This window comes from Bos indicus, chromosome 5 (genome assembly GCF_029378745.1).
Source record: "Bos indicus isolate NIAB-ARS_2022 breed Sahiwal x Tharparkar chromosome 5, NIAB-ARS_B.indTharparkar_mat_pri_1.0, whole genome shotgun sequence".
Classification (NCBI taxonomy): domain Eukaryota; kingdom Metazoa; phylum Chordata; class Mammalia; order Artiodactyla; family Bovidae; genus Bos; species Bos indicus.
This window is the reverse complement of record NC_091764.1, coordinates 9,459,002-9,471,823: the sequence shown is the minus strand read 5'-3', so window position 1 is coordinate 9,471,823 and position 12,822 is coordinate 9,459,002. Positions and strand designations below refer to the sequence as shown.

The window sequence follows — 12,822 nt, the reverse complement described above, 5'->3', positions numbered from 1 at the left end:
GTGCAGGGGGTAACATTGACTGATCTTCAGGAAGCTGAAAAAACAATAGGGAGGAGTCGTTCCACCCGAACCAGAGAACAAGAAAATGAAGAAAAAGAGGAAAAAGAGAAACAGGATAAAGAAAAGCAGGAAGAAAAGAAGGAATCAGAAACATCTAGAGAAGATGAATATAAACAAAAGTACTCCAGAACATATGATGAGGTAATAGTATACCAGCAACACAACTGGGTCATATGGCATGGGTAGTTCTTGTGATTCTCAAAATGTAAGAGATTTATTTACTAACAAACCACATGCAAATTACTCCTAAGGATTTTAACTGGAAGTCTTAATTATCTTGACATGAGTAGAACATTACTTTTCCTTTAAAATGAACTTAAATATTTTATGTTTTTATCTGTGTTTAATATTTCAAATGGGTGTTAATTTTCACCTCTCACAGGCTTATCAACGCTACAGACCAGTATCAACTTCAAGTTCAACCACTCCCTCCTCTTTACTTTCTACAATGAGCAGTTCACTTTATGCTTCAAGTCAATTAAACAGGCCAAATAGTCTTGTAGGTATAACTTCTGCTTACTCCAGAGGATTAACTAAGGAAAATGAAAGAGGTAAGAACGAAAATTCGAAAACACTTTGTTTCCTTCAGATAATTCTTTGAGTTGGTTTTTCCTAATTAATATACTTTAACAGAAAAGAGCCAACATCCTAAACTGGGACTCATTCTACCTAACCAGAAAGAATATGATGGTTGAAAATGAGAAAAGTAGGAAATAAAAACAGAAAATTGTATGATCTGGCATTGATACATGTATCTTTATTGCCTAAGACTTCAAAAATCTTTATGTAGATCAGCATAGAAGTTGGTATAGAAAAACTGGAGGGGTGATTATTTCTAAGAACAGTTTATTAATCTTTCAAGTCATTTCTTGCATATTATGTAGATCATATCTTTTAACTATTGTGAAATTGTTTTAAACAAAAATCATTTAACATATATATATAAAGTCCTTGCCAAAAAAATTATTTCTATTCTTATTTCTTGAAAAATAGGTTTCTTTTTCAGCTGTGTATTGGCATGTTGATGCTATTAGCATTTCCTATTATTGCATATAAACTTCCTACATAAACTCTGATTAACTCCTACTTTAAGAAATGGGTGCTAAATAAAAGTATTCCAATTGTAGGTATTTTATATTTTAAAAGCAAAATCAAATAGTATTCAGTTCAGTTCAGTCGCTCAGTCGTGTCCGACTCTTTGTGACCCCATGAATTGCAGCATGCCAGGCCTCCCTGTCCATCACCATCTCCTGGAGTTCACTCAGACTCATGTCCATCGAGTCAGTGATGCCATCCAGCCATCTCATCCTCTGTCGTCCCCTTCTCCTGCCCCCAATCCCTCCCAGCATCAGAGTCTTTTCCAATGAGTCAGCTCTTCACATGAGGTGGCCAAAGTACTGGAGTTTCAGCTTTAGTATCATTCCTTCCAAAGAAATCCCAGGGCTGATCTCCTTCAGAATGGACTGGTTGGATGTCCTTGCAGTCCAAGGGACTCTCAAGAGTCTTCTCCAACCAAAAGCATCAATTCTTCGGTGCTCAGCTTTCTTCACAGTCCAACTCCCACATCCATACATGACCACAGGAAAAACCATAGCCTTGACTAGACGGACCTTTGTTGTCAAAGTAACGTCTCTGCTTTTGAATATGCTATCTAGGTTGGTCATAACTTTTCTTCCAAGGAGTAAGCGTCTTTTAATTTCATGGCTGCAATCACCATCTGCAGTGATTTTGGAGCCCCCCAAAATAAAGTCTGTCACTGTTTCCACTGTTTCCCCATCTATTTGCCATGAAGTGATGGGACCAGATGCCATGATCTTCGTTTTCTGAATGTTGAGCTTTAAACCAACTTTTTCACTCTCCTCTTTCACTCTCACTGAGAGGCTTTTTAGTTCCTCTTCACTTTCTGCCATAAGGGTGGTGTCATCTGCATATCTGAGGTGATTGATATTTCTCCCGGCAATCTTGATTCCAGCTTGTGCTTCTTCCAGCCCAGCATTTCTCATGATGTACTCTGCATATAAGTTAAATAAGCAGGGTGACAATATACAGCCTTGATGAACTCCTTTTCCTATTTGGAACCAGTCTGTTGTTCCATGTCCAGTTCTAACTGTAGGTTTCTCAAGAGGCAGGTCAGGTGGTCTGGTATTCCCATCTCTTTCAGAATTTTCCAGTTTATTGTGATTAGTCATGATAATATCAGTAGTCCTATAGGAGTAAGCTTTAGAAAACTAAATTTTTTTCAACTGCAAGCTGGCTGTTCTTTTGTTGGACATTGAAATATTTCAGTTCTTTAAACCTCTGAGTGTGAGGCCTGTGTAATGATTATAAAAATTTTGAGCCAACATTTAAATTAGGGATATTTAAATAAAAGTTCAAATTTCTGTCTTCTTTTGAAAAGTTGGAAGATACGGCAACACTGGATCTGAATTCTCACATCAACAGTTGATTAGAGCTGAGAAACAGTAGCCCCCCCCCCCCCCACACACACACACACACTCTTATATAACCTGGATGACCACTGTTGGTTTTGGAGTTTGAGGCCTTTGCACTAAACTAATTCTGAAAAGATTAAACCCCTCTTAATACTAGAATTTTGGAGTTTCTTTTGCTGCTTTTTCTTCACAGAAGGAGACAAGGAGCCTGCTAATGACACAAGAGCCTTTTCACAATCATTTTTAGCATTACTTTGCTCCATATGTCTACTTTTTAAAACATATTCAGAGGTTCTAATATTCTTCTAGTATGTAAGTCTGAGGATATTTTAACTATCCCAGGAAGGGAACAAATTTGAAGATTTTACATTGATTTGTTTTTAATAAAAGATACTTTTTTCCCAAGGCAGGAAAAAAAGTTTGCTCTGAGATACTAAAAGAAAATTCAGTGAATGGTGCATTGATTCTACTGCCACATGAGGACTGGGAATGGCAGAAGTAGGAGCTGATAGATGTGTGTGCCCGCTAGCTGCTCCATTGTTAGCGACTGTTTGGGCATGAGAACTATTTTCCTGTCAGACACTAATAACTAGGGCCCCATTCTCTTCATAGGATTGATTTATTTTCTTTTCAATAGATATTATTAAATGTGTCTTTTAAGCAAAATTTTTGTTTTAAGCACTAGAAAAATGAAGTAATTAAAATTCTTGATTTTCAAGAGTGTGTCTAATGGGAGACACAGGCATGTTTAAACCAGGTGTTACAGGAGCACTGAGGGGGCAAAAATTATTTCTGATTAGAGAACTTTAGAAACTTTCACAGAGGTTGACTTAGAATTGTTTTCATATTTACTTTGTAAATAGTTCAAAGATGCATTGCTGCCATATGATTAATTTTAATCCTTAACAGAGGGAGAAAAGAAAGAAGAAGAAAAAGAGGGGGAAGATAAATCACAACCTAAATCAATCAGAGAACGAAGGCGACCAAGAGAGAAAAGAAGATCTACGGGAGTTTCGTTTTGGACACAAGATGTGAGAACTTATTAAAATATATCTACTTGATATATGCTTAATCTTTCTAGGAATGTACAATAATAATTTCTTATATGCCTCAGTTTATGTATTCTTTAGGTCATCACTATGTGTTTAAGCTAGTTATTTAAATCAGAAGAGGTTTTCTTTTTAAGAATAAACAACTACTCAGATTTCTGACATTACTTACAAGCAAGAGTACTGTCCCAGTATTGGAATAAAAAAATAATGGCTGCAATCTTATAAATTTTAATTTTTTCTTCTTCATCTCTATTTGCCTGACATTGCTATTCATTTGCAGGAGAAAGAAGAACTATGGGATAACACAGTTAATGTGAAATTTATCCTATTTCAATACAACATGCACCTCAGAAAGGCAAAACTAATTTAATTTTGGGGGATTTTTTTTTTTATCCTTTTTTTCCTCCCCAGGAAAAAAAAAATGCAGAAAAGTTTAAACATAAAGAAGTATATCATCCCACCCCAGATGGTCATTGTTAAGTTAAATCTCTTCCATTTTCCCAACTCCCAATTATTTATATTTGAAGAAAATTTTAGTAATACTACATATGTAAAAATTTCAGTATGAATTTTCAAGAGATAAGGACTCCTTTTTAAAATATTAAAATTTTATTTTTTAAAAGTAATATAAGTAACCATAAATACTATCTTTTAATGAGTGATCATAATACCATGATCATGTTTATTTTAAATAAATTGACAATAAATCCTTAATACTGAATAGACAGTCACTTTTAATGTCCTCCTGACTCATATTGCCTGGAAAGACCTAATTGTCCACCTGACCTCATGGGCGTATCATCTGTCCATTTACACAGGCCTGTGGTGGTGGTTTAGTTGCTAATTCAAGTCCAACTCTTGCGACCTCATGGACTGTGGCCTGCCAGGCTCCTCTGATCATGGGATTCTCCGGGCAGGAGTACTGGAGTGGGTTGCCATTTCCTTCTCCTAGGGATCTTCCCAACCCGGGGATTGAACCCCAGTCTCCTTCATTGCAGACAGATTCTTTATCACTTAGGCTTCCCTGGTGGCTCAGAGGTTAAAGCGTCTGCCTGCAATGCAGGAGACCTGGGTTTATCCCTGGGTCAGGAAGATCCCCTAGAGAAGGAAATGGCAACCCACTCCAGTATTCTTGCCTGGAGAATCCCATGGGTGGAGGAGCCTGATGGGCTACAGTCCTCAGGGTCACAAAGAGTCAGACACGACTGAGCGACTTCACTTTCACTTTGACTCCTATTGCCATAGATGGTCTGTTGTAATTTTATTTTTTGCTGATTTGATTAGCATCCAAATAAGGACCATAAATTATGATTAGTTTTTTCTTTCAAGTCTCTTTTAAAAAATCAGTTACTCCTTCCATCTCTTTTTTTCTTACAATTATTTTTTAATGAACTGGGTTATATTCCTGAAGTATAGTTTAACACATTCATGTAGTTTTTTTTGTGTTTCCTATAAATTGGTAATTTGAGGTGTAGAAATGATCAGATTCTGGTTCAGTATTCTCTTGGCAGGGTGTTTTTTTCCTTTGTCAGGAAGTACGTGATGTCTGGTTGATCTTAATTGATTGGTCAGTAATATTTTAATAATAATAATAATAAAGCCTGTCAGTCTTAGCATCTTAGTAACTCTTACTACTTAAAAATTCTTACCTTTTTAATAACTTATATGTATTAGGTGTTTAATAAGCAAAGCTTTTTTATACAGTATTTATTTTTCCCCAGTTTTATTTGCACCAGCTCTCCCTTCAAAACTCCACTTTCTAGAGTCATACACATAACTAGCATTATAATGATTGTTCCTGAGATCTCTGTAGGCAATAGTCATCCTTTTAATTTGACCTTGCGTTGAATTGTGTTCTAATCAACCATCAGCACAGATATCCTTTCCTTTCCATAGCCTTTTGATTGAACCTGTATCAAACAGTATACAAAAACGGCTCTGTCAAAGAAAGGGTGGTATATGGTTAGGCAAGTTATTACTAGGTTTCCTTTTTTTTTTTTTCTTAGTTACCACTTTTCAAGACTTCTGAGCCTCCCCATTTTTAAAGTTTTCAGTTCCTGTGTTCTTCCGTGAAATAGTAATGCATAAAGACAACCAGTTCATATTGTGGAATTAATACATTTATATTATTAAATAATGCTAGTAGTAGCAGCATTGATTGCTCCTGTTTGCTTAGTAACTTCAAATACCATTTTTGCTAGAAACCACATGATGAGTTGTATAAAGATCCTCTATAACCCTTAGGACAATTCTGTGAGGTTTTTATCCCCACTTTATGGATGAGGTAACTATGACTCAGAATTTTCTTTATTAAATTTACTCTAACTCACAGAGCTGAAAATAGCTATACCAGTCTGAAATAGGATGATTTAATCTTAAAACCTGTGCGATTTTTATAGTGAGCCTGAGCCAGATGCGTTGATTGTGTATTTCCCTTTTCTTTCAGTCCTTTAAGGCTTATTGAGTTTTTCAGCTTTCTAATAGAACATTCCCATTGGCTGAGAGTCTAGACTTTTAGCCTACCAAGTCTTGTGTTTTCTATTTGGTGTGCTATAAATTCCCAAGAAATAGCTAGATAGCTAAACTACCTAAGCATAATAGGATTGTATATAAATCTTACCACGCTTATAGAATGGAGCTTTTCTTACTTAAGATAATGTTTCCTATTTTTGCTGCCTCATTATATTTGGACAGCTAAATAGTATCTGTTTTGACTATTAAAGTACATGCAATAACATCACAATATAAAATTGAGTATCATATTTTCACATTAAACCTCCAGCATCCTCATCCCCAGTATGAATGTGTTTTTAAAATCAGAATGTTAGGTAGATTATATATGCTAACCTAATTAGATTGTACTATGTAGATAAAACAGGCTTCCTGTAAACGGGGTAGAAAAATTCCCACTTAAAAACCAGTTTTCCTTTTGATCCATTTCCTGTTATGTTTTCCCAAGTCATTTTAAATTAGAAAAGCCTTAATATATTTAAATATTAACTGTTTCAAAATTATCTTTACTTTTCTAAAATAAATTGATAATCTATTTTAGAGTGATGAAAATGAACAAGAACAACAATCTGATACAGAGGAGGGATCCAATAAGAAAGAAGTTCAGGTAATTAGCATTATTTTCTGTATTTAGAAATATTTGTATTTTTAAGGATTACATTTTACTTTTGTTTATATATATTCATGTAAGACAGTTACTGTACACTGTACCTGCATGCTGGGGATAGTCCATCAGTGGTTTTCTGAAATTGGGTGTGGGGGACTGGAAAGGGGCACAAAGAGTATTTCAGAGACATTGGGAATACTTTAGATCCTGATCGTAGAGGGTTTTTTGGGATATACACAACTGTCAAAACTCATCAACTGTATACTCTAAGTGGGTCTAGTTTATTGTATGTATGTTAGCCTTCAAGGTTGAAAAGAAAAAACCGAGAAAACAGGTTTCCACGCTATCCAAAAGTAGAGTGTTCAGTAATCTTTTGTAAGCCACATAAGGCAAAGAGGGAATTACCTTACAACACATCTTGCTAATGGTTGCATGAGGTAAATTGAGATAAATTGCAGTGCACACAGTCAAAAGCTATGGCAGCTTAAACTGAGTGTAGTTCCCAGGAAGGAGCTTGGAGGTGCCCCTCTTAATGTGTTCTGCCTCTATAATGGCTTGCTGCAAAACACGCTGAATGCTATTTTCACTTTTTGCCTTTAAGCAAGCCTACCTGTTACACCTTTGACCAAAGAAAAGTATCTAAAGGCTATCCAGAAGTAGTGCATACCTTACCAGACCCGGAGTTTAGTTTTGTAAACGGCAGGATTATATTATGGAGAAGATAATAGGTCATTTTAACTTTCTTTACATTTGTTTAGAAATTTCGTGTCTCTAAACAACTTTTACATTCATTATCACTGCTGATCTTTCCATTAATCTTCAGGAAAAGGTTCCCTGCCCTCCAACCCCAGTACTGATTAAAGAAATGAAGGCAAGTTTGATTGATGAGATTGCATAGCTATCAAATGACCAAAGTTTCTTCCCACTAGTTTTTTCCCCTTCTGTTCTCTGTTGTTTGCCTCTGCACAAAGCTGACATACATGGAATAACTTTGTTTACATAGGAGTAGATGGTACAATATGAGTTAGTCTTACTGTTTTAAATTCAAGCATCCAGCCTGAAACGGCATTCTGGTCATATTTTCTTCATTTTGACATTGCTACATAAAGCTGTTAAGATTACTTTTAGTTGTTGGGATTGACAATAATGTGAAGTGACCAGAAGTTGGTTCCCTGTACTAGGTGACTGTGGACATTACTCTTAGGGACAAGTTTGTGTATTTTGACCCAAAAGGTACCTTTATTTTCTCTTTAGGTAGCCAGACAAGTTGAAGAATCAATTACTTCCAAGGGTGAATTTTTTGCAGGCCAAGTTTTGTCATTTTTAAACCCTTTGCCTGTCAGTTGTCAGCACTTCCCCATTCAGCTATGTCTCTTGTTTATTATTTTCTGTAAACTTGTCCATCATCTTCCTTGCCCAGTGATAGCCTATGAATTCTCATCTTTCAAGGAGAAACAGTGGACAGATAAGCAAGAGCGAGGGAATTAGTAAACCATCTCCAGCTGACACTTCTCACTGCCATATCACACAGATCCCTCATCCCACCAGGCTGGGGTAGGAGGCAAAAGATGTTCTGGCTTTCAAGCTTGTGGTTTTGAAGCATGTTGATATATGTTATATTCAAGTCTTATCGTTAAAATTATATATGAGATACATTGAATAGAATATTGTTTTTATGACAAAAATTTCTTAGTTCCAAACAATTTAAATAGTTTTTGTTCATTTTAAATAGAGCATTATTTAGATCTTGCTTTGTGCTAACATTTTTTCAGTTCCAAGCATCCCAAAACCCAGCTTGAACTAGATTAAACAAAGATAATTTACTGTATGTCAATTATATTTCACAACCCTCTATATCAGCTTCATCCTCAGGCTGCTTTACAACATAGGACTGGAACTATGATCATTAGTTTAGGCCGGATGAGGCCCGCCACTGAGATGGGTCAGCGGTTTCGCTGTGAATATGGGCTGCATGCCACTCACCTAAACTCAGTGACCGCTGCACCATGAGAGCAAGGGGGGAGGTGAGGACAGAAACTTGTAGTGTCCTCTACAATGGACTGCAAAAGTGCTTCCACCAAAGAGAGTTGCTCTCTTATGAAAATTTATAGTGTCAGCCCTTGTTTTTCTGTGAAAAAGTATGATCAACCCAATTCTGTGTATTTTTGAAATAGTGTTATCACTACCTCAGAAGTGCTTTATAACAAAACTTTTACTCAGTTTATAGAATCCAAGTTCACCAAATTGAAAAAATGACTCTGTGGCATATACTTTTTTGCTTCAAAGAAAAGTAAACTTTAAGTTAACCAGAAAGTTGTTAAATTTTTTGAATTGCCTTTGAAACTACTTCAGGATATAAATTTTTAAAAAATTAAGATGAAATTGGATCCAGAAAACTTGAATTACTTTATCATAGTGTGGTTCATTATTCCGTAAATGGGGCTTCTGTTGCTTAGGCTATTATGATTTGCTTTCATTATAGGATGGTAAAACTTCTACTATGTGAAGAACATTAGTAATAGGTCAAAAATTTAAATAAGCATGGCAAGAAACTATGAAGAAAGGATTAATAGATTTGATTGTTTAAACAGGAAAAGCTAGAAAATTGCAAAAAAGACATCCTTATTAAAATTGAGACACATTTGCTCACTTTAAATAGTGTAGCCCTCTTTTATTGGAGAAGGCAATGGCACCCCACTCCAGTAGTTTGCCTGAAAAATCCCATGGATGGAGGAGCCTGGTAGGCTGCAGTCCATGGGGTCTCGAAGAGTCGGACGCGACTGAGCAACTTGACTTTCACTTTTCACTTTCATGCATTGGAGAAGGAAATGGCAACCCACTCCAGTGTTCTTGCCTGGAGAATCCCAGGGACGGGGGAGCCTGGTTGGCTGCTGTCTATGGGGTCACACAGAGTCAGATACGACTGAAGTGACTTAGCAGCAGCAGCCCTCTTTTATAGCATTTAAAAGATCAATATTTGTACTGTTTAAAAGACACAGTTAAAAAAAATTGGAAGCAGAATCCATGAAATTTATAAACATAACAAAAGAAGAAATATAAATGGCCAATAAGCTTAAAATATATTTACTCTCATTAATAACCAAAGACATAATAATTAATACCAAAGTGAAATCGACAAAGGTTAATAATGCTCAGGTTGGTCATATTTAGTTTTGAAATAGGCATTTTCATATAACACTTTGGGGCTATAATAAATTCATTTTCTTGAGAGATCAGTTGAGCAACACAAATCTGAACCTTTCAGAAAAAGTTCATGCCTCTTTGCTTTTCAGTTACACTTCAAGACATTTATTTCCAGTGAAGTGACTTACGTGTGCAAAAATAAGTCTAAAGTGTTGATAGTAGCATGGCTTTTGAAGCAAAATATTAAAAACTTTCAAAATGTCTATTAGTTGGGAATAGATTAAATAAAATGTATTTGTATGGATAGATATTTATGTGGTCACATAGTTTTGTATACAGAAAAGATTAACAGTAGTTATCTAGAGCATTTGAGAGATGGGGAATTATAGAGGAACTTTGTTATAGTATGGTATATGATCTTATGGTATTGCAGTCAGAAAAACTTAAAGGATATTTTTACCTCAGAAAAACAATTTTAAACCACAAGGGGGAAAAAAAAAACACAGGGAGTCACAAGGACATTATGCTAAGTGAAATAAACAGGTCACCAAAAAGCACCTTCTGTATGATTCCACGGGCTTCCCTGTTGGCTCGGACAGTAAAGAATCTGCCTGCAATGCTGGAGACCCAGGTTCGATCTCCCAGGGTAGGGAAGATCCCCTGGAAAGGGGAATGGCAGCCCACTCCAGCATTCTTGCCTGGAGAATTCCATGTACAGAGGAGTCTGGTGGGCTATAGTTGATGGGGTCAAAGAGTCCGAGTCCGACACAATTGACAACGCTTGTGCTCTCACCAAAGTATTCAAACTCATGTGTAACAAAGAGTAGAATTGTAGTTGCCAGGAGCTGGGGGTAGGAGGGTATAGAGATTTGTTTCAGTTCAGTTCAGTCGCTCAGTCGTGTCTGACTCTTTGTGACCCCATGAATCGCAGCACGCCAGGCCTCCCTGTCCATCACCAACTCCTGGAGTTCACTGAGACTCATGTCCATCGAGTCAGTGATGCCATCCAACCATCTCATCCTCTGTCGTCCCCTTCTCCTCCTGCCCCCGATCCCTCCCATCATCAGGGTCTTTTCCAATGAGTCAACTCTTCACATGAGGTGGCCAAAGTATTGGAGTTGCAGAGATTTGTTTAGTGGGTATAAAATTACAGTTTTGCAAGATGAAAAAAGTTGTAGAGAGCTGTTACACAGCAGTGTGAATATAGTTAGCGCTACTAAACTATACTCTTAAAAATGACTTGGGTAGTTTTTTGCTTTATGTGCTTTTAACTAAAATTTCAATGGCACCCCACTCCAGTACTCTCGCCTGGAAAATCCCATGGATGGAGGAGCCTGGTGGGCTACAGTCCATGGGGTCGCTAAGAGTTGGACACGACTGAGCGACTTCACTTTCACTTTTCACTTGCATGCATTGGAGATGGAAATGGCAACCCACTCCAGTATTCTTGTCTGGAGAATCCCAGGGACGGGGGAGCCTGGTGGGCTGCCATCTATGGGGTCGCACAGAGTTGGACACGACTGAAGCGACTTAGCAGCAGCAGCAGGAATTCCCTGGCAGTCTAGTGGTTAGGACTCCAAACTATCACTGCAGGAGGCATGGGTTCCATCCCTGCTTGGGGAACTCAGATCCTGTATGCCACACAGCATGGCCAAAAACAAATATATATGTAACATAATCAGTAATAGCACCATGACTTTTAAAGACAAAAAAATAGAATTTGAGTGATTTCTGCGACTACTGGAAGTTTTTTTTTATTCTTAAAATTAAGTTAAACCAGTGAACCAGAGTTCACACTGAGGCGAGATGTGATGTTTTCGTTTGATATGTATACATTTTATTTCACATGTGGATATTTTCCAGAATTTGAATAAATAATCTTTTTGTTTGCTTCTGCTTTCTTTATTTGAGATACAATTGATATATAAAAATTGCGCATGTTATTATTCCATATTTGTGTATTGTGAAATGTTTAGTACAATAAACATCCATTACCACACATATACACATAGATATAATTATTTTCTTGTGATAGGAACTTTCAAAATCTATTCTTTCAGCAGCTTATGGATTTGAATTATATTGTGAAAATTGAAATTTAACTTCAAAATTGTTAATTACTATAAAATTAAAGAATAAATCAATAAAGTAAAGCATTACATAAAACATGGGCAGCAAGTACAAAATTGGTTTTGCAAAGGAAACTTAAATATACTTTAGTAAGACATTTTTAATCTGAATGAGGCTCAAACAGTTCCAAAGGAAGCCAGTGATTTCACAGCACATTTAAAGGTAAATATAATGGGAAAATTCAAATATCTAAAATTCAGAAATTAAACAAGCCATTTCTGAATAGTTACTTTATAGGAAATTATAGATTCAGTGTTCCAATGGAAAGAGCTAAAGATGCTAATCCCCGAAAAACGTCTTTGACTCCAATGAGACTATTTTATCCTAGTAATCGTTTCACCATTTACATTAAGAAGAGTTTTGGAGTGTCAGTATAGCATACCACTTCCTTGAGAAAATTAATCATAGTTTCCTATACCCTCATTGCTAAAGTTTGGAGGAATGTATAGCTGGATTTCCAGAAAATGAATTGTAAACAAAATATGTATATACTGTTGTACATCAAATACTTTAGTATTCATTTGTTGGTCTGTCCTGTTACTACCTCAAAAACAGAAAAATGGGAAAGATAGTTGCTTTGAGATGTCACATAATAAACGTGCATTTTGTAACGTAAATATGTTACTTTCTCCTGCTAAGTGAATTGTAATAATGGGTATGTGTCTTAGTCTTTCTTTTTTTCCCCTCCTAATTATAGTGTCATTTGTAGAAATTCACAAAATATGACTTTAAATTGGAAAATGTAATTGTATAGTATTGGACAATTAGAAATTTACAGTGACTCTGTTCTAGAATTTCTTTGTAAAACAACCACATTGATGTTAAAGTGCATAGATTAAATATGTATTAATATGAAAATAATATTGAAGTTAAATTTTCTTGATTA

At 36.1% G+C, this 12,822-nt stretch overlaps 1 protein-coding gene across 6 annotated transcripts in view; it reads left to right on the top strand.

Annotated features, from left to right (window-relative positions):
• The window catches only part of PPP1R12A (protein phosphatase 1 regulatory subunit 12A), a 167,479-nt gene that overhangs the window by 137,220 nt on the left and 17,437 nt on the right, over nucleotides 1–12,822 (top strand). For all 6 annotated transcript variants that reach the window (XR_011566510.1, XM_070788854.1, XM_070788852.1 and 3 more), the window contains 4 exons: nucleotides 7–201; nucleotides 443–611; nucleotides 3,402–3,523; nucleotides 6,597–6,662. Coding sequence is in view for 5 of the 6 variants with exons in the window: in XM_070788854.1 (XP_070644955.1) it covers nucleotides 7–201; nucleotides 443–611; nucleotides 3,402–3,523; nucleotides 6,597–6,662 (552 nt within the window). In the remaining variant the exon portion in view is untranslated. The remainder of the gene's footprint in view (nucleotides 1–6; nucleotides 202–442; nucleotides 612–3,401; nucleotides 3,524–6,596; nucleotides 6,663–12,822) is intronic.